Genomic DNA, 20,569 nt, shown 5'->3' on the forward strand with positions numbered 1-20,569 from the left:
TTAATAAAATGTTAAAAATAAGGAAAAAAACCTAAGTTGCTTATAATAATGTAAAAATGCTAGAGTGAAAAACGAAAAAGAATATGTTAGATGGAATGCATAATAAAAAATGATAAATACAGTTTGAATTTTATTTAATGCAAATTTTAAATTTGTAAGTGGAGGGGCATTTTTGGAATGAATTTAATAAAGGATGTGAAGCAAAGATTTAATTGGACTTGTCATTTAGTTCTAATTAATTTTGTCACGAGGGACCTATATCTTAAGGCCCCTTAAAACAAATACTTGTACAAATAATGTTAAAACAACTTAATTATGGCGACGGTTATATGCAAGCCCATTTTTTTATTAGTTCAAAACCACATAAAAGAGTTTATTAGTTCAAGCCCGTAAATTAATCTAATTTTATTACATCAAGACCAAAGATGGCAAATATACCATTATCCACAAATAATACTCAAATACAAATATATCTTATTTTTAATTTGTTCAAGACCAAAAAAAAAAAAATATATATATATATATCACGACTGCCAACCAGCGAGACTTTCACCGCACCGGCGATGACCAGCGACCCACCCACCGCACCATTACCACCACCAACAAGTAAGTCCATTTTACTAAACTTTTGTTTGTAAATTCGAAAACATTAATCGAACATCGATGTCCTTTTTACGAAATTTTTATTTGTAAATTCGAAAACATTAATCGAACATCGATTCTTGATAAATATGTATGAATGAACATTAATCTATGTTTATTTCTTGTTGGGTTGCAATGATTTGGCCGATTTTGGAAAAAAAAATGATATTGAAATTGGTTTTTTTATTTTTTTTCGTTGGTTTCCGAAGTCGGTTTATCCAGACCGATTTTGTACACGAAAATCGGCGTCATAATACCGATTTTTGTTAACCAAATCGGCGACACAACGTCGACTTTACAAGTCAAAATCGGCGTTCTAATGTCGATTATTGAGTACAAAATCGGTTTGCGAATACCGATATTTTTTGATTTTTTTTTAAATAATACATTATATATTTGGTTAATTGATATTTTTTAAATATTTGAAACGAAAATGTTTATCACCATTCGGTGGCGTCTACCACGCCTTTAACCCAATCGAGTAGAGCTTTTCGTATCTCAAATATTTATTCGTTAGATAATTCATTTGAATAATCCTCCATCAATCCCCTAGGTTGATGCACGAAAGTATGAGAAAACGGTCTTAAAAAACACAGATAATAAAATCGGTATTTAAAAACAGAGTTTTGTAGTACAAGTCGGCATGACAATGCCGATAATACAAAAACAAATCGGTGTTGTCATGCCGATTTTTACTACAAAAATCGGTTTTTAAGTACCGATTTTTATTAAAATAATCGGAATGTGGTTACCGACTTTAGTAACAAAAATCGGTATTTGCAGACCGATTTTTTGTATCGTCGAATTTTTTTCCCAAAAAAAAAAACGACCCAAAAGTAAAAATAAAGGGTTAAAACATATTTCATTGTGTTCTCCACCCTCGTAAACCACCATATCATTGTTTTCTGGTTCCATCGTGAATGTTTGGTATGTATTTGATAATTTTGGTGTGTAGGATTTCTTTGTGGGTTTGTGAAGAAGAAGGAGAAAAATGAGAGTTTTAAGTCGTGAAATAAGGAAGAGGGGTTTCTGGATTTATGTATTTTATTTGGTCTTGCACAAAGGAAGTGATTTTTTTTTTATTTTTTTAATGTTTTGTGTTTTTTATTTGATTTTAAATTTCATTAAGGGTAAATTAGTATTTTTATGTTAAAGGTCTTGAACTAATAAAAAAATGGGCTTGCATATAACCGCCGCCCTTAATTATATATATAAAAAAAAAAAAAGAATTTGGTATGCAGAAAATGAGTATATAAATCAAGAACTACAAAGCCTTAAACATTGAAGGTGGAACAAAATTACAAAAATACCCAAGAAGTTCAATACATAGATTCAACTAGCTTCATCAATATGAAGCAAAAGATAGATTTTTTTTTTCTCGAGATTCTACTATCGACACGTTTTAAGTTGAACTCGCCGCCGCACAAAGTCTGTTCATTGCGATTTACAATCTCGTATATTTTACTAGCTATTGCACGTGGCCGAGGTTTATCCAGTGCGCATTTATGACTACAGATTTATTTGTCATATAGAAAAAAAAAAAAGACGAGATTACAAATTTGTATAAATCTTACTAACCGTAAATAAGCTCTCCTTATAAACAAGTACCTCCAACCTACTTCGTTTACCATAAAATCCAAGATTTTTAATTTCTTGATTAGAACAATTATACATCACCAACTCTCCTCTACTATTTTCCAAAACAAATTCGTCGTTTTCCCACAACGCCAGCGGCCTCTCCACACTCGAGATAGGGCCAATACTTGCTATCTTACACCACAAATCGACGTTCCCTCCTAACTCGTTCGCAATCCATACATCGAAAACTTTGTCCGAATCTTTGATTGGATACACAATCAAACCAATTGATGATTGTTTTAGTGGCATAATAGCTCGAGTAATCCCTCCAAAAACATCATTAGTACTAATTAGTGGTGGTAATGGTGTAATTTGGAATATCTCATTAATCATATGAAATGAAAGAATCACATCAATTTTACTAATATCTTGAGCCAACCAACAAAATATTTCATTCTTGTGCACCATACTCCAAAGATTATTGTACATAATATCTGCAGGCAAAATACCCTTGTATTTTCTCCACGAATTTGTTTTTAACGAGTATATCTCGACTCGATTAACAGAACCGCAAAACAAGATTTGCATTACCTTGAAATCACGGGTTTCGGAATCGAAACCGAGTCCGATATCACCACCGAGCACTTTCGAACTACGCGGGATTTTCGATATGGGTAATATCTTGAAATCTCGAATGCGAGGGTTCCATAGGGCAATGTTATCCGGATATCCGTAGAGACAAACGATTCCGTTACAAGGGCCGATCAACCTAACATGGTTGAACATGTTGTTGAAAACTGTCGGAAGATCTTGGTCGAGGGCGAAAGCGTCTTTTCCCTCCTTTCTCAACAACGAGACGACCCTCTTGTTCGTAGCATTGTCGCGCCTGTTGACTAGTAGAGTCTCGGAACCTTCCGTTGACGCAATCGTTTGGTGGTGTTTGGATATAAATGCAGGATTCTTGATAATCATTTTCCATGATTTACAAACAGATTTGAATCTAATCAATGATAATACTGGTAATCTTGATAATATTTCTTCAATTACATCTTCTGGTAGACTCATTCTTCAATTTTTTTTTTTTTTGAATTTTTTTTTTTTTGAATTTTTTTTTTTTGAATTTATTTATAGGATCAAATAATAAGAGAGAGAAACTTAACTAACTTGCAAATTTAAACCTTCCATTTGAGATATAACAAACAAGATATATGTGACATTTACTATATTTAAGATGAAATTCGATACCAGTGAAATTCGAACGATGCAAAAACACTACTAGAGTAACATCAATACATATATCGTTTCTAGCACATAAAAATGGACATCGTTGTTATTTTTCAAACAAATAAATTCTTGTCCGAATATCTCACAATTTTAGTTGTAATTAGACAAAAATAAAAAAATCTACTCGACTTTTTTACCCCCGAAATTGCCCTTAGGGATTCGTCCAAGAACGCCCTTGTCCAGCTTTCGGTAGTTGTGTTGAAGCTGTTCAAGAACATTGCTTATAAACCCATCAACTTGATCATCGTATCTCTCATACAGTATCGGCAATGTGTGGGCCCCAACGAAACCTTCCGAACAACAATTTTTCATAGAATTATCAAATAAATCGGCGCTCAAGTTTTCACATGCACTACTAATAAGTAATAAGTAAAGAAATTTACGGAAAATATTTTCTACACAAAAATCAATTTTCAAGATCAGAAAGTTGCAAAATTGAATTTTTACAACCATTTTCGTTTCTCGTTTTCGAAAGGCTTACCGATATATAACACGGTCAGAAAGTTGCACCAGGTTCCGATAATAGCAGCAGCCCACAAGCTAGCAATAACCTGCAAAATATCATTAAGCAAATTGTTTCGTTATACAATAGAAAAAAAATAATTTAGGATGATAATTAATTAGCAACTTTTGGAAATTTTAACAGTTTACGAAAAAAATCGAGAAGAACACAAACAAAAGAGAAAGGACTATAATCGAACTCATTTTAATCGGTTATTATCCACAATATATTCGAAGGAAAAACAATAAAAAAATAAAAATGAAGCCGAATAAAAGTAAAAGAATTGAAATTACCGCAAGAAATTGCTTAATATTTCCACCGCAAGAAACATCCTGCAAGAATTTCAGACCATGATTCACTTGATACCCGATCGCCCTTCCAATGTTGACGAAAACCTCATCGGGCAAAACAACACGAGGCACTCTCGATGGAGACCTATCGTACATTAAAAAAAAATTATTTTTCTTTAATTAAAAAATCTTGAAAATCACACGAAAAATCCACATTGAAATATTTTTTACCTATTTAATATCCCGGAAGCATTTTTCCAGGCGAACTGAGCAACCATCCCCATAACAAGAACAAGGCTTAAAAGCGTAAGCAAATTGTAATTTAGCCATTCGAATAAAATCCAAACGACCGTAGCACCGGTTAGAACACTAGCCGAGATTTTCTTGTTCCTCCACAGTAGCACATCAGCAGCTATACATACAAATTCAATTGAAATAAATTACAGTAGAACCTCGATAAATTAATAACCTCGATTAAATAATAGTTTCTCTCGGTCCCGACTCAGTGAAAACGTGTTAAATTATTAACTCGATAATTCAATAATTCGCTAAATTAATAGAATTTCACTATTCCTGACTGTATTGATTTATAGAGGTTTAACTGTAGTTATACGAGTCAAATAAATAATGAGGATAGTGACTCAATATGCATACGGAAACTGAAGGTGTTTGAGAAACTAAAAAAAAATTCGTACATTTGCCCCCGCCCAAGATATGGTGAATTGGTTTTTCGCGCCCAAACAAGCGGTTGAACTGAGAAGTGACGGAATCCAACTTGTCCTCCTCGAAAAACGAGCCACTTTTGTGCCTCGATATACTGTCTGAAAATGTTTCCCTGATGTTGCTTACCAGATCCTCTGCTGTTATACCCTCTGGCATTTCTTTTTCTCTGTACTCGAGAAAAAAAAATAAAAAAATTAGGACATTATTTATATGCATGTATATATATACAAGTTATCAAGTATACTTTCGGGATTTTAAGAAAATAAAGATAAGGGTAAATTAGGCCGCCCTCTAAGGTAAGGTCAAATTACGAAAAAAAACCCTTTAATGTCTGGGTAATTCTAAGTTCTAACCACCCCTCAACTATGAATCTTCTTACACATCAAATTCAACAGAATATTCTCTCGTTTTGTGCAAAAGTGCAGTGTGCACCACAATCTTATATTTACAAGCCAAGAGACACATTTTATGATCATTTCGTTTAAAAAATGTGGAGTTCAGATAGGTTCAAATGAATACAAATTGGAGAGTATTTCACATAATTTAGAAGATTCCACTAAATTTGACACGACAAGGATTGACATGTAAGAAGATTCGTGAGTTGAGGAGTGATTGCAATTACCCAAATATGAGGGGTATTTTCGTAATTCGACCTTACCTCAGGGGATGTCCGTTTGTTGTATCCATTAAAGAAGGGAATAATTAGCACATCAAAACACAGAGTTGTTGAAAATAAAGAAGAAATGCAAACTCAAATAGATACAACAAACGGCATTACAATATAATAATTATGATGATTAATTAACAAGACTATGCTAACACTTCTATACACGTGAACTTCAGACATCAAACCCAACAAATATATTTAAAAAAAAAAAAAAAAAAAAAAAAAAAACCAAACATCAAACCAAATAAGCAGGGATATTTATTTCCACTAAAACCCAGAACACAAATTTGCATATAAACAGCATACAAAGGTCAAACAAGAAGAAAAAAAAAAATTCACGAGTAAAAGATAATAATAAATAACTACAGATTTAAATGATAAAAAAAAATCAACTAAGATTAACATAAATTGAAATAAAAATCAAAACTTTACCTGAGCTGCAAACGTTGAAGAACGGAAGAAGGTAGGTTTTAAATATATGTAAAAATGGCAGCAAAGAGGAAAAGGGGATGACTTGCTTTGGAAAGTGTGAGATTCTTTTACTGCTATATATATACCCTAATTTCAATTCATTTCAGTGTCAATTATATTATATTTTATATGTATAGATATAGATACAGAAATACAAAGTGACAGCTTTTCACCTACCCACCTCCTGTTTTTATTACTGCATATTCATTGGTTCCTACCTTCATTAAATTTTCTTTACACATATTAATGATATTAATAAATATATTTAGATTTCACACAAACATATATTAATATGATTAATTAATGTTTGTCCCCTCTATTTCTCTCTCCATTAATTTATTTTATTTTATTTTTCCTTTTTCTAAAATTGAAATAATTTATGAGCAACGAGGACGAATTGGAATTTGGATAAATTACAAATTCCCTCTCGTGTAAATTTTATTTACGAAAGAATCTCTTTGATATAATTACATTCACCCTCAATTAGTAAATTTCTTATATTAACGCTCTTTTGTAGAAAGTTAATGTAAGAAATTTACAAACTGCAGGGGGCTGGATGTAATTTTTCAAAAAGAAGTGGTTGGTTGTAATACATATATATAAATAAATGGGTCGAGCTCGGCTCAATTTGAGCTTGAACCCAAAAAATCTGGCGAGCTCGAGCTCGACTCATTTACACCCCTAGTGAGAAGTATCAGGTGATTTTGCATCATAAATTTATATAAGTAACCACCTATTAAGCACATATATACATAAATGTGTGCATTATTACATGTAGATCAATGATGCTGAATCATCTGATGTATTTGAATTCATCGTAGCATCTACAAAACCGTATTTTATTTGGATAAGCAGAAAAAAAAAAAAAAAAAAGGGATAAGATGCTCATTGTTTGTCACGTGACCACTACAATAATATTCACAATAGACCACACACGAATCCGTGTGAATTAGGGATTATATTAGGTACAATTGACCAAATTTGTCACGTTTGGTTATCTTTATTTTATTTTTTTAGTTAATTGTACAATTTTGAAAAGAGATGACTTTTTTTTCTTATCCATGGTCAAGTTTATTGAATTTATTTATAGAACATGTCAAACTCAAAATAGTGGAACTCCTTTTTTGATTTTTTTTTTTATATTATTGAATTTCCTTTGATTTTTGATTTCTTCAAGAGTTTTTTTAGATCAAGTCATAATTATGGAAAAAAAATATATGAATAAAATTAATAAATTTTCCATAGTAACAAATAAAAAAAAAAACATTTATTAAATATTCATTAACTATCAACTAATTATTACTACAAATTGTTAACCAATTATTATGAACTATTCAATAATTACTTTAAAAAATATTTATTATTTAATTACTAAAATCTATTGATCAATAATTAATTATTAACCAATTAATTAATTAAAAATAAAAAATTTAATATTTATTATTAGTTATTCATTGACAATTAAATAAGAACTAATTAACTAAAACATAACAAATAAACAAAAAACAAAAAAGAGGAGAGAACACCCACCCAACATGAACGTGTGTGGCGTTTTTTCGCATCTATTTGGGGACTGAAATCGGCTATTTCACGCCGGTTTCCGACGTGAATGGACAAAAAGAAAACGAATATTTCTAAGCTCTAGAGAGAGGTAAAGTTTCTAAGAATTGAAACGATATTCGTAAAATTAAAACGATATAACCAATATTAAATAAAGGCCCAAATTTTGAGTGATGTAGGTAAATTGGCAAAATCTAAATAGGCCCAATAATTGAACTAAAGACGAAAGCCCCACTAGCCTTATTCTTATTATCTCAAAACACAAGTTCATTTTTTTTCTAAATAAATTAAAATTGGGACTTAAGTATTACATTTTTATATTGGGCAAATTACCAAAACCCCCCTGAGGTAAGCCTAAATAACGAAAATCCCCCCCATGTTCTCGTAATTACGAAAACCCCCCTGAGGTATGCAGACGTTTTACAAATTGCTCTAACGGTGTTAGACTCGATAGAATTTTTTGATTCTCCCGAATATTCCTCCGATAATACCAATTTTGCCCTTGTACACGAAATTAACCTTAGGGGGATAATTGTAAGCATTTTATTTAATGAGGGGTCATTATGAATGTACAAAATACTTATTTTTCTTAAATTAAACCCAAATATAATCAATTATTATGAATGTACAATGTATTTTTATTGGATTAAAAAAAATCAATGAATGAGATTTCAAAATTTAATTATTTTTTATATATAAAATTAAATATTTTACAATTCGAGAAATACAACCATGCATCATTCAAGCTAAAAGCATAAATCCGTATGAATACTCCTCTGGATAAATAAAATCAATTAAAATATATAAATAAAATAATATATAAGTGTCTGCAAAATACTTATTTTTCTTAAATTAAACCCAAATATAATCAATCATTATGAATGTACAATGTATTTTTATTGGATTAAAAAAAATCAATGAATGAGATTTCAAAATTTAATTATTTTTTATATATAAAATTAAATATTTTACAATTCGAGAAATACAACCATGCATCATTCAAGCTAAAAGCATAAATCCGTATGAATACTCCTCTAGATAAATAAAATCAATTAAAATATATAAATAGACAAAATAAAAAATTATAATATCAAATTATCAATACAAATTACAAAGTAATAAATAAATTTATAAAAGCAATAAATCATCAACTGAAAGGGATGCCAGGGGGGATTTTCGTTAATTAGGCTTACCTCAGGGGGGTTTTGGTAATTTGCCCTTTATTTTTTACATATTTAACAGAAGGATATAATAGACATTTCACGTTTTCGGTTAAAAAAATTCGGTCAACCGTTAGTCAAGGGGGGTTTACGTAATTACGAGAACATGGGGGGGATTTTCGTTATTTAGGCTTACCTCAGGGGGTTTTGGTAATTTGCCCTTTTTATATTATATAGGGTAAATTACGGAAAAAAAACCCACATATCCGTAATAACCAAAATTCCCCTCTAATTGACTGTTGATTGAGTTTTTTAGCAGAAAATGTATACAATCTATTATACTTTATGTTAAATAAGTGAGAAATAAAAGAAAATATCTAAAATTGTGTAACGTCTATTCCTTGGAATAAAAAAAGTCCGTAAAAAATCATAGGGTGTTGGTGTAATAAGAAGGAAACAAACCTCAGGGAGTTTTTGGTAATTACGAATAGGTGAGGATGTTTTTCGTCATTTAGCCTAAGTTCAGGGGGTTTTCGTAGTTTACGCTATTTATATATTCAATAATTAGATATTTGAACCATGATACAAAAATATGACATGGCATAATTCGACCAATTACATCTTCCTCAACCTTATCCTTTCCAATATCCACAACCAACCATTCCCCCTTCACATATTACACGTCAGCATGCAGCACACACACAAAACACCATCAAATACACACACACAAACAATCAAGAAACTAGCTAAAAGCCAAAAATAATTAAATAAGATTAAAGTTAATTATTATAATATAATTATTAGAAATGGCATCAATTGCATGTTTTTTGGATCACCATACAGCAGCAATAAGAACTTGTTCATCTTCTTCTTCTTCGACTAGTACTCAGCGCTACGCGCCACCAGTGAAGCCGAGCCAGCTGGTCTGCCTATCAGTACAGAAGCAGGCGGCGGCTGAAGAAGATGAAGGTGGCTCAGCCGTCGTCGTTTCCCGGAGATTGGCTATCACTGTCCTGATCGGCGCGGCTGCTGTTGGCTCAAAGGTTTCACCTGCTGATGCTGCTTATGGAGAATCTGGTTTTCTTCTTACTCTTTTTCTTTATTTAAGTTAATACCATAAAAATTGGAACTGAATTTTCGAACTCTGTCGATTTTGATCTTATATATATATATTTTTTTTTTTTTTTTTTTGCAATATTTTTTTTTTTTGACTCTGAGATTTTATGTTTTCCCAACAAAAAAATATTTTTTTACATATAATTTTTCAATTTAATTATGATATATTTCTGATCAATTTTTTTTCCCAGAAACAAAATTTTTAACATCTGATTTTTTTTTTCTTCAAAAGATATATTTTTGGGTAAATTGCGGCCAACCCCTGAGGTAAGGTCAAATTACGAAATAACCCCTCATGTTTGGGTAATTACAACCACCCTTTAACTATGAATTTTCCTACACGTCCACCCTTATATATGGTGTCAAATTCAATATAATCTTCTCGATTCCGTGAAATATTTTCTAGTTTGTACTTGTTATGTGCAAAAATGCATTTTATGATGCACCACAATCTAATATTTACAAGCCAATGTACACATCTTATAATCATCTCGTAAATGTGGAGCTCGAATGTGATAAAACGGGTACAAACTGGAGAATATTCCACATAATCTAGAAGATTCCACTAAATTTGACACTACAGTAAAAAGATTCATAGTGAAGAGGTGGTTGTAATTATCTAAACATGAGGGTCTTTTTCGTAATTTGACCTTACCTCAGGGAGGGTGGCTGTAATTTACCCCCTTTTTTTTTAATGTTTTTTTACAAAATAGAAACGGAAAAAATCGACGTCCCAAGTCGAATATTTCCATATTCCGAACAACTCTAATTCCATAGTTTCGATTTTCCAATTTTCCATTTTTTTAATCGAAATTAGAATTGGTTTTTTACTCTAAAAAAAATCCGAAAACGCTAATCCGTTCGATTTCCGCCGCTAAATATTACATACAACATATGACCTTTTTCACTAGATGCAACTACTAGGGTTTCAATCCATCTCTCATACTTAGATAATAATAATAAAAAAAAAATGCAGCAAACATATTTGGAAAGCCAAAAACAAACACAGATTTCAAGCCATACATTGGAGATGGATTTAAGGTATCTATCCCTTCGAAATGGAACCCTAGCAAAGAACGGGAATTCCCCGGTCAAGTTCTCCGGTACGAGGATAATTTCGACGCCACGAGCAATCTCTCCGTAACTATTACTCCCACCGACAAAAAATCCATCACAGACTATGGTTCCCCTGAAGACTTCCTCTCTCAAGTAACCATACATACACATTATGCATATATATATATATATATATATATATATATATATATATATATATATATATATATATATATATATATTATATGTATAATTATATTTTGAGTAAAAAATATCATGAATTCGCCACTGCTGTTGTTCAGGTGGACTATCTACTAGGGAAACAATCTTACTTTGGCAAAACTGACTCAGAGGTAAATCACGAGTACTCGAGCCTGTTTGACTAAGCTTATTTTAAACAATTGATAAACTCTTACGTCTGATAAGCTGTTTTAAGAGCTAATAAGCTGGTATGTCTTATTTTTTAGAATTAGTTTTTAAAGTATTTAGATAGTGAACTTTATAATCTATTTTTTAAATGATTAATTATAAGCTCTTAAATATCTTATAAGCACCCTGATTATGTCTTATGTAAGAGCTTATTTTTTATTTTTATTTTTTCCTTTTGTATTTAGGGTGGATTTGATTCGGGTGCGGTTGCAACTGCAAATATATTGGAGACATCAACTCCGGTGGTTGAGGGTAAGCAATACTACTTCCTGTCGGTGCTGACGAGGACTGCCGACGGAGATGAAGGCGGCAAACACCAACTCATCACCGCCACCGTCAAAGACGGTAAGCTCTACATATGCAAAGCTCAAGCCGGGGACAAGAGATGGTTTAAAGGTGCTAAGAAGTTCGTCGAAAGTGCAATTACTTCTTTCAGTGTTGCTTAATAGCAAGAAAAATCGAGCTTAATTGAGTTTTGTTTCGTAAACCGATATTCCACGTTTCACATTATCGTTTTCGATGTTGGCTTATTAGAATCAAAAGTACTATTAAGAAGAAATAGGATACGAGCTAGGATTTTTTTTTTCTGTTTATGAGGTCTAATATTTCATTTAATATGTTATTCAACTTTATATTATTCTGATAGTCTATTAATTAAACAACTACCCAATTTGATCCAAAATTTGGTCAATTAATACACTAAAGTAAACGAGTCTATAAGGCCACAGTCAAAATTGTCGGACAAATTGAATGGCTTCAGCTGCTACTTTGACTTTATTATGTCCTTTTTTCTTTGGAGTGGAGTAAATAATAAATAATAAATAATAAATACTAAATAATAAATATGCCCCTAATAGACTTAGAATTGGTCCCTTTCTCAATAAGCCAAAATAAATGGAAATTAAATGAATTACTATTAGGTAAAAGTTGCTACCAATAAACTTTAATTAGTTCCTAGGAAAAGCAAACCAATTCTTTGTCTGAAAATCTCGGATTTAATAAATACTTCATCCGTTTTTAAATAAGTGATATTTTTCATAACATTTGAGATCAATTTGAATCATAGTAAAAAAAAATGTATTGAAGTAATTAGACACTCGACCAATCAAATTAAGTTGTAAACTTACCAACTCGTAGTAGAAGATCAGTCGATGCATATCATCTACTCCAGAGTACATATTTAGGGTTCAAACCCTAAATCTGTAATATGATTTGAATTTCTCAACAAAAAAGAAATACTGAACTATAAACTTATTATTAGTTTGGTCGGTCTGTTTTGCCCGTAATACCAAACTAATTTATGAAATCACTTTTTCTTTTTTTTCATTTTGTGTGATTGAAATAAAACATAGTACAATCATTAATAAAAGATATTGTAATGATTTCACTATTATTAAAGGAGTGGTGTGGGATTGGCCTGTATGCATTGTCACATCATTAATTTGAAGTAAAGTTTTTGACAAGATTCCAATTCATTTTCTATGGGTGTAGTGAATTCTTTGGTGACCTTTTGCTATTCGCCCCTTGTGATTGTGTTTTTAGCTACATGCGTTGACTTTGACCGTACGTATATTAGATAATTTCCAAGAAGACTAAAAAAGTCTATATAAGTTGATGATCATGTCTATCCACTACAAAATATCTAGCCGTAATAAATCGGCTTACGAGATTCTACATCGCCTGAAATTTATCGTGTGATTTTAAATTATAGATCTGCATAAATAACTATTCACTAAGCACACATATACGTATGTATGTGTTATTATGCGTATATCTACTGTTTAAAGCTACATAGTGTATTTCAACGGGTCTATATTCTATAAAACCGGCATAATCCAAGACCTTATAAATTCCTTTTAAAAAAAATATATATATTATTATAACCTTTTTTATTTATTTTGTCACTAAGACATTGTTCCTCATCATTTAAAAAATATAATATTTTGGAAGAAAAAAAAAAGCTTTTGGTCCCTTGAGTTTACGTTAGTTTCACATAGTGTCCTAATTGTTTAAAAAAATTGATTTAGTCCCTCATGTTTCAAAATTTTAACGCTTTGGTCATTTCCGTTAAATTTTCGTCAGTACGAACGGAATCAAGCATGTGTCTGTCACTATATATCTTAACTGACGGACTAACGTTAAATTGACGGAGATGGCAAAAAGTGTTAAATTGTTGAAATATATGAGCAGAGACCAAAAATGTAAAATCGAGATAAACTCAAGTGACGAAAAATGTATTTTTCCCATACTTTCATGTATTGTTATTTATTAATTTTTAAATATTGCAGTATTTGACGGCCATAGCAAATCCAAACACTGCTTAGCTCGTTCAATAAGTAAAAGGTTGGTGCGACAATTTCCGCTGTTAGGACCTATATTATTTTACCATTTCACTAATTGATTTTCGTACTCTTGTCTAGGTGATTCATATTATTGACAAATTAATAACATATTCATAACTAAATTATAACTAAATCATTACCAATAAATCAAGGCAACTCATCCTTTTCAAACGTTTCTACAAATTTGCAATGTTTTGAATGACAAAGATTGATATGTATACAATTTTTTTTTTGCCCCCAATCATTTATCTTTTACGAAATATCTTCTCATTTTATTTATTTATTTAATTCGGTTTTCGCAACTTGTGAGTACGGTCCCTCTTTTAATGTTCATTTAGTTGCTCCATCAATGAAAAATTCCCCAACCAAGAGGAAATTTGTGACTTCTGACTCTTCAATTTCGACTTTATCGTTTTATTTGGTGTATCAATAAAAATAGAAGGGTAAATTACAACCACTCTCTAAGGTATAGTTAAATTATGAAAAAAAAACCCTTTGGCTATGTTTGGTAACATTTTCAAATTCTTTTCACAATTCCCCAAAATAAAAATTATCTTTCTACACTATTTCCAAAAACTTTCCCCAAAACAAATTCAAATATTTCTCTCTCTAACAAACATGATTTGACCGCTACAGTGAAAATTGTCTTCACTAAAATATAAAATCAAATCACTTTATCTTTTAAATTCTTCTTCCAAAATACTTTTTCCCAACACCTTTCACACATGATTTGACTTGCTACAGTAAAAATTATCTCCTCTCAAAACACAAACAAACTTTATTTAATTTTCAAATTATTCTCCCAAAACATCTTTCTCCAAAATAAAATGGAAATGGAAGCCCAAAAGCTTACAAACATAGCCTTTATGTTTGGATAATTACACGTCCATCATTATGGTGTTAAATTCAACATAATCTTCTAGATTCCGTGGAATGTTCTCTAGTTTGTACTCGTTTTGTGCAAAAATGCAGTTTCTGATGCACCACAATTTTGATATATACAAGCAAAAAAACACATCTTATGACCATCTTGCTTCAATAAGTGGAGCTCGAATGTGATAAAACTGGTACAAAATTGAGAATATTCCATATAATCTAGAAGATTCCACTAAATTTGACACTGCAAGTGAGACATGTAAGAAGGTTTATAGTCGAGGGAGTTGATTGTAATTACCTAAAAAATAAGAGTTTTTTTTGTAATTTAACCATAATTTAGGGGTGGTTCTAATTTAGCTAAAATAGATGTGATCAAGTCAAATCGAGGATATGATTTGTTACAATGCAAATTTCGATTATTTATTGCAATTTCATCATATGACCACATCCAAATAAAAAAATAAATAAATAAATAAATGTTACCTAGTATGCCAAAAATGCATTTTATTTCTACCTAAAAAGAAAATCCCCTTGGAAATAGCGTTACGCGGTTGGCCGTAGTACAGAGGGAAAGACCCAGCACATGCTATCGACATTATTTGATTTGACTTACATATATCGAAAAAACCACCAATTCAATAATTACAAAAATCATTTAATTCGTCTCTTCTGTCCGACGCACGACCTAACAGTTAGAGCACATCAATTTACGTTAATTGATTCAAATTTGAATCTACTTATTAACGGTACGCCTACATGTTGTGGAGAAATCGGCCTAGGGTCGGGGCGAATGGTCTCTCTTAAAATTTAAATCTTTTTACTACTATATATAATTTATTATATTGGTATAGTATTCGGATGATTTTTAACAATTTAGTTTAATGTAAAAAATAAAATTGAGAGTATTACTAATTGAAAAAAAAATCCACTAGATTATATATATATATTTCTTTAGTCCAACAATTTTATTTTTTAGTTCATCCAAAGTCCGAATAAATGCCAAAAAAAAAAATCAAAAATCGAACCCCTGAAATTTAATTATTTTAGTGTATATTATTCGGCCCATAGTTATAATATACTGGCTCCACGACCGGCTACATGGCTTGATTTAAGTGTTTCATATGTATTATTATAATATAATGTATACATTTTAGGTTTATTTAGTACATCTGTATACTACGTACGTTAATAAAATATATAGTCTAAATTAATTGAAATTTTTCGTGCTTAAGTGAAAGTTTGAGAGTGTTGTAAGTATGTCGACATTCTTGAAAACTAAATCTAATTTATTGACTTAATTAAACCTAAATTATGTTGTCATCATTTGCTTTCTTTGACTTTTAATTTGTGAAAAAGATCTATAAATGAGTACCAACAAATTAAACCTTTTTTTGCAATTCAAACTTTATATTATAAATTTTGGTACTATTTGTATAGTATTGTATTGATCAATGGAAATGTCATCTCCTTATAAGAATTTGTTCGTGTGGGCCGCGGTGGTTCTTCTCCCGGCGGCGGTGCTGGGGGAGTGCACTTGCGAGCCGGAGGAGGAAGGCGATGAGAGCAAGAGCCTGGCGCTCAAGTACAAGGTGGGGGCGATCGCCGCCATTCTGGTGGCGAGCGCCGTCGGGGTGATGCTGCCGGTGGTCGGGAGGAGGGTTCCGGCGCTGAGTCCGGAGAGGAATTTCTTCTTCGTGATTAAGGCGTTCGCCGCCGGGGTGATTCTGTCGACGGGGTTCATACACGTGCTGCCGGATGCATTCGAGAGTTTGACTTCGCCGTGTATTCCGGCGAGCCCGTGGGGGGATTTTCCGTTCACCGGGTTTATCGCCATGCTCTCCGCCATTGGGACGCTGATGGTTGACACGTACGCAACCTCGTACTACCGGCGTCGGTCGGGGGTGAAGGCGGTGGAGGGCGGCGGCGATGAAGAGGGAGGGGCGGCGGTTGTTCCGGTTCATGCACATGCACACGGGTCGGTTTCTTTGGAACCGGATTCTGGTGAGACTGATCTCCTTCGCCACCGTGTCATTTCTCAGGTAATTCTTTTATGTATTATTATTATTATTATTATTATTATTATTATTATTATTATTATTATTATTATTATTAATTTTTAATCTTTTATTTTTAAAAGAGGGTCAATATTATAGTTTTTTTAGTGATAAATTGAAGGTTCACATTGTATTAGGCAATTTGTTAAAGTAGTTATTTAATTAATTAATTATTATTTTGTGAATATAAATAGAGAGTTACGAGTTTGTTAATTAAAAAAAATTTAAGAAAGCAAATAAAAGAAGGGTGAACGGCAAAAATGCCCATCACATGAGACTTAATTAAACTCATCCCCATGTCTTTGGTCTAAAATACCCGCTATAATATAATTCTTATCAATTCCGTCCATTATGCTCGAACTTCCTTAATATTATACATTGACCTCGGATTTAAACAAATATATTACATTAACCCCCAAATTTTTTTTCAGAAACTAATTTTTTTTATGATTTTTTTTTCTATCCAGATTCCAGCGTTGACTTTTTTTTTTTTGAATTTTTTTTTTCTGAATTTTTTTTCCGACGGTCAACCACCGTAGACCGCCGGTCTCCGGCGTTGATTTTTTTTTTAATTTTTTAATTAATATTACTGTCTTGGCTACTAAATTACTGTCTCAGACAGTAATATTACTGTTTCAGACGATAATATTATGAATATTATTTTCCCGAACAGTAATATTATTAATATTATTGTCTAAGACAGTTAAATTACTGTTGGAGAGAGCAATTTAGCAGGCAAGGCAATAATATTTTTAATTAAAATAATTTTTTGAAGGAAAAAAGAAGAAGTCAATTAACAGTTAAATTACTGTCTCCGATAATTAAATAACTGCTGGAGACAGTAATTTAGCAACGAATATAGTAATATTAATTAAAAATATTTTTTTAAGAATTAAAAAGTCAATTAACAGTTAAATAACTGTTGAAGACAGTAATTTAGCAACAAATACAGTAATATTAATTAAAATATTTAAAAAAGAAGTCAATAAACAGTTAAATTACTGTCTCCGACAGTTAAATAACTGCTGGAGACAGTAATTTAGCAGCAAAAACAGTAATATTAATTAAAATATTTTTGAAGAAATAAAAAAGTCAATTAATAGTTAAATTATTGTCTCCGACAGTTAAATAACTGCCGATCAAGACAGTAGTATTAATTTTAATTTTTTTGTAAGAAAAAATAAAATTATTAAAAAAAAAAAGTCAACGTCGGAGACCGGCGCTCAACGGCGGCGACCGGCGGTCTCCGATGGTGGCGGGTCAAAATTGAAATTAGGGTTAAAATTGGTTAATTGATGAAATTAGACTAAATTGTGGTGTAAATCATGAAATTGGAGTTGAATTGAGTTTCAATGAATTAGAGGTAATTTTAGTATATATAAAAAGATTTTCCTTATTTGCAAATAAGTTTGAATGAGCTGGATTTATTTGAAAGACAAAAAAGTTTAATGTCACTATTTTAATTAATTGCCTTGTCATGGGTCTTTTTATAATTAACCCATAAAAGAAGGGATGCTGACTTCGAATATAATATCCTTTTAGGGCAACTTTTTAACATTTTAGGGTAACTTTATTAACTAGACAACGTTGTTAAAAGTATATATGTTCAAAAAGTATATGAATCTTGAATTTTAATAAAAAAATCAAATTTTTTTCGTGATATATTATTTAATTTCTTTATTAATTATATCTCCTTTTACTAATTATTAAATTTGATTTAATTTTTTAAATGTTTATTCAGGTGTTGGAATTGGGAATCATAGTACATTCTGTAATAATTGGAATTGCATTAGGAGCTTCACAAAGCCCTAAAACAATAAGACCACTAATTGCAGCTTTGTCCTTTCATCAATTCTTTGAAGGCATTGGTCTTGGTGGCTGCATTACCCAGGTTTTTTATTTAATTAATCTTATTAATACTAATTAATTTATCTATTAATTAGCACTAATTACATTTTTACCCTTGTTACAGGCAAGGTTTAAAGTAAGGGCAGTAACAATAATGGCATTATTCTTCTCCCTAACAACCCCAGTTGGAATCGCAATCGGAATCGGAATAACAAACATCTACAGTGAGACGAGCTCAACGGCTCTGATTGTACAAGGAGTTTTCAACGCAGCATCGGCCGGAATATTGGTCTACATGGCGCTCGTCGATCTTCTTGCTGCCGATTTTATGAGCCCGAAACTGCAAAGTAATGGAAAACTACAATTAGGGGCAAATTTGTCACTTCTAATTGGTGCTGGTTGCATGTCTCTCCTAGCCAAGTGGGCTTGACCTCCTCTCTATATATAAAGTTTTTTTCAAATAATATTTTGAAAAATTAAACCAAATTTATTTGATTTTTTCTTGTGGTATATTATTATTAATAACAAATTTGTTGCAGCCTCAGATCTATGTGGTCTTGATTGTTGCTTGTTTTGGTGTGCTAATTAATTGCACATATATTTTATATATATGTGCTAATTAAGATTTGAGAGTGGAGTGAAATGCTATGTTTTTTCATTTTCGGAGGATTCAAAAGACATTTTTCTTTTTGTTATAGGTTTCGATTTTTTCGATATTTTATAACGGTGATTTATTTTGTTCAAGAATTTTATGATCTATTATGATCAGTTGTTATGTTTAATTTATACTATTTTAATTTCACTCTGATTTTCTGTATAGCAAGATCAAGTCATCTTTCTTTCTTTGTAATCAAGAATGGGAATTAATTGCAAATTAAACGACAATTAATATTTCTTGTTGATCAGTTGTTCGAACAATAAACTACATCTTCTCATGTATTCATCCATAAGCTTGTATTCACAATATAATATATATATATATATATATATATATATATATATATATATATATATAATATATATATATATATATATATATATATATATATATATATATTATTTTTCTTACTAATTGGTTAGATTCATAGACCGCTGCATGCATGCATGCATGCAATGCCCTATAATTGTCTTTTCACATTATTTCAGAAACCATTTTTTTTTTTCTCTTTTTTACTTTCCTTTTGATATATTAATTTAATAAAAAATTACTGAGTTAATTTTGTTGCAACCTCAGAATTTAATGTTGTGGTCTTGAACTCTTGATTATTGTTTAGTGTGTGACTTGTGCATATATTGTATACTATATACTATATTGTATGTAATTGAAAATAACAATTAATATTTCTTGTTAAAATAATCAACAAATACGATATTATAATAATAATAATAATTATTATATTCCTAATAAACTTGCTAATTAACTCCTATATATAGAAGCTAAGGCAAAGGCAAAAAAATCACACCAAAACAAATAACAAAAATCAAAAAAGAAAAAAAAGAAAAAAAAAATGAATCTGTTTACTACATTCTCCCATGTATTCATTTTCGTATCAACCATCTTAATATCATCAACAAAATCACAGACAAAGAGATAAAACATCTATGCTCGAAAACAAGCAATCCTGACCGTTGCTACAAGCTCTTAAAATCCGACCATCGGATTACAAACGTAGATGCAAAAGGCCTTGCACAGATTTCGATCGACTTAGCTTCGAAAAATGCGAAAGAAATCCATTTAGTGCTTATAACGCTTTGGTTCAGGGGACGCATAGTGCTCGATTAAGAGAAATGTACAACCGTTGCTCGAAGAATTATAATAATGCTATTCGTCACTTAGAAGCTGCGAAGAATAACCTAAAATCGGGTGGCGTACAGGTGGCGGATGCATCGAAAGATAATAAACAATGCGAGGAAGTGTTCCGTGTGGATCATTCGCACATTAAAAAGAAAAACGATGATTTCAATTTCGTT

General features: G+C 31.2%; 4 protein-coding genes across 4 annotated transcripts; 2 read left to right on the plus strand and 2 right to left on the minus strand.

Annotated features, from left to right (window-relative positions):
- Positions 1-1,916: 1,916 nt before the first annotated feature.
- LOC105951966 (F-box/kelch-repeat protein At3g23880) lies at positions 1,917-3,346 on the minus strand. Its single transcript, XM_012975456.2, has one exon. It carries the CDS (start codon positions 3,283-3,285, stop codon positions 2,194-2,196), a length of 1,092 nt encoding a protein of 363 aa, XP_012830910.2. The 5' UTR covers positions 3,286-3,346; the 3' UTR covers positions 1,917-2,193.
- A 124-nt stretch (positions 3,347-3,470) lies between these two features.
- On the minus strand, positions 3,471-6,256 carry LOC105951967 (Reticulon family protein). The gene is made up of 6 exons (XM_088811642.1): positions 6,119-6,256; positions 4,992-5,183; positions 4,528-4,708; positions 4,300-4,441; positions 3,986-4,055; positions 3,471-3,794 (listed from the first exon to the last, which is right to left on the minus strand). The coding sequence occupies exons 2-6, from the start codon at positions 5,173-5,175 to the stop codon at positions 3,625-3,627; spliced, it is 747 nt and encodes a 248-aa protein (XP_088667768.1). The 5' UTR covers positions 5,176-5,183; positions 6,119-6,256; the 3' UTR covers positions 3,471-3,624.
- A 3,295-nt stretch (positions 6,257-9,551) lies between these two features.
- Positions 9,552-12,037, plus strand: PSBP-1 (photosystem II subunit P-1). The gene is made up of 4 exons (XM_012975322.2): positions 9,552-9,954; positions 10,970-11,202; positions 11,352-11,402; positions 11,664-12,037. The coding sequence occupies exons 1-4, from the start codon at positions 9,684-9,686 to the stop codon at positions 11,922-11,924; spliced, it is 816 nt and encodes a 271-aa protein (XP_012830776.2). The 5' UTR covers positions 9,552-9,683; the 3' UTR covers positions 11,925-12,037.
- A 4,057-nt stretch (positions 12,038-16,094) lies between these two features.
- LOC105951866 (zinc transporter 5) lies at positions 16,095-19,345 on the plus strand. Its single transcript, XM_012975324.2, has 3 exons — positions 16,095-16,735; positions 18,492-18,641; positions 18,723-19,345. The coding sequence occupies exons 1-3, from the start codon at positions 16,148-16,150 to the stop codon at positions 19,026-19,028; spliced, it is 1,044 nt and encodes a 347-aa protein (XP_012830778.2). The 5' UTR covers positions 16,095-16,147; the 3' UTR covers positions 19,029-19,345.
- Positions 19,346-20,569: the final 1,224 nt, after the last annotated feature.

This window comes from Erythranthe guttata, chromosome 13, assembly GCF_056151865.1.
Source record: "Erythranthe guttata isolate IM_541 chromosome 13, IM_541, whole genome shotgun sequence".
NCBI classification, from domain to species: Eukaryota; Viridiplantae; Streptophyta; class Magnoliopsida; order Lamiales; family Phrymaceae; genus Erythranthe; species Erythranthe guttata.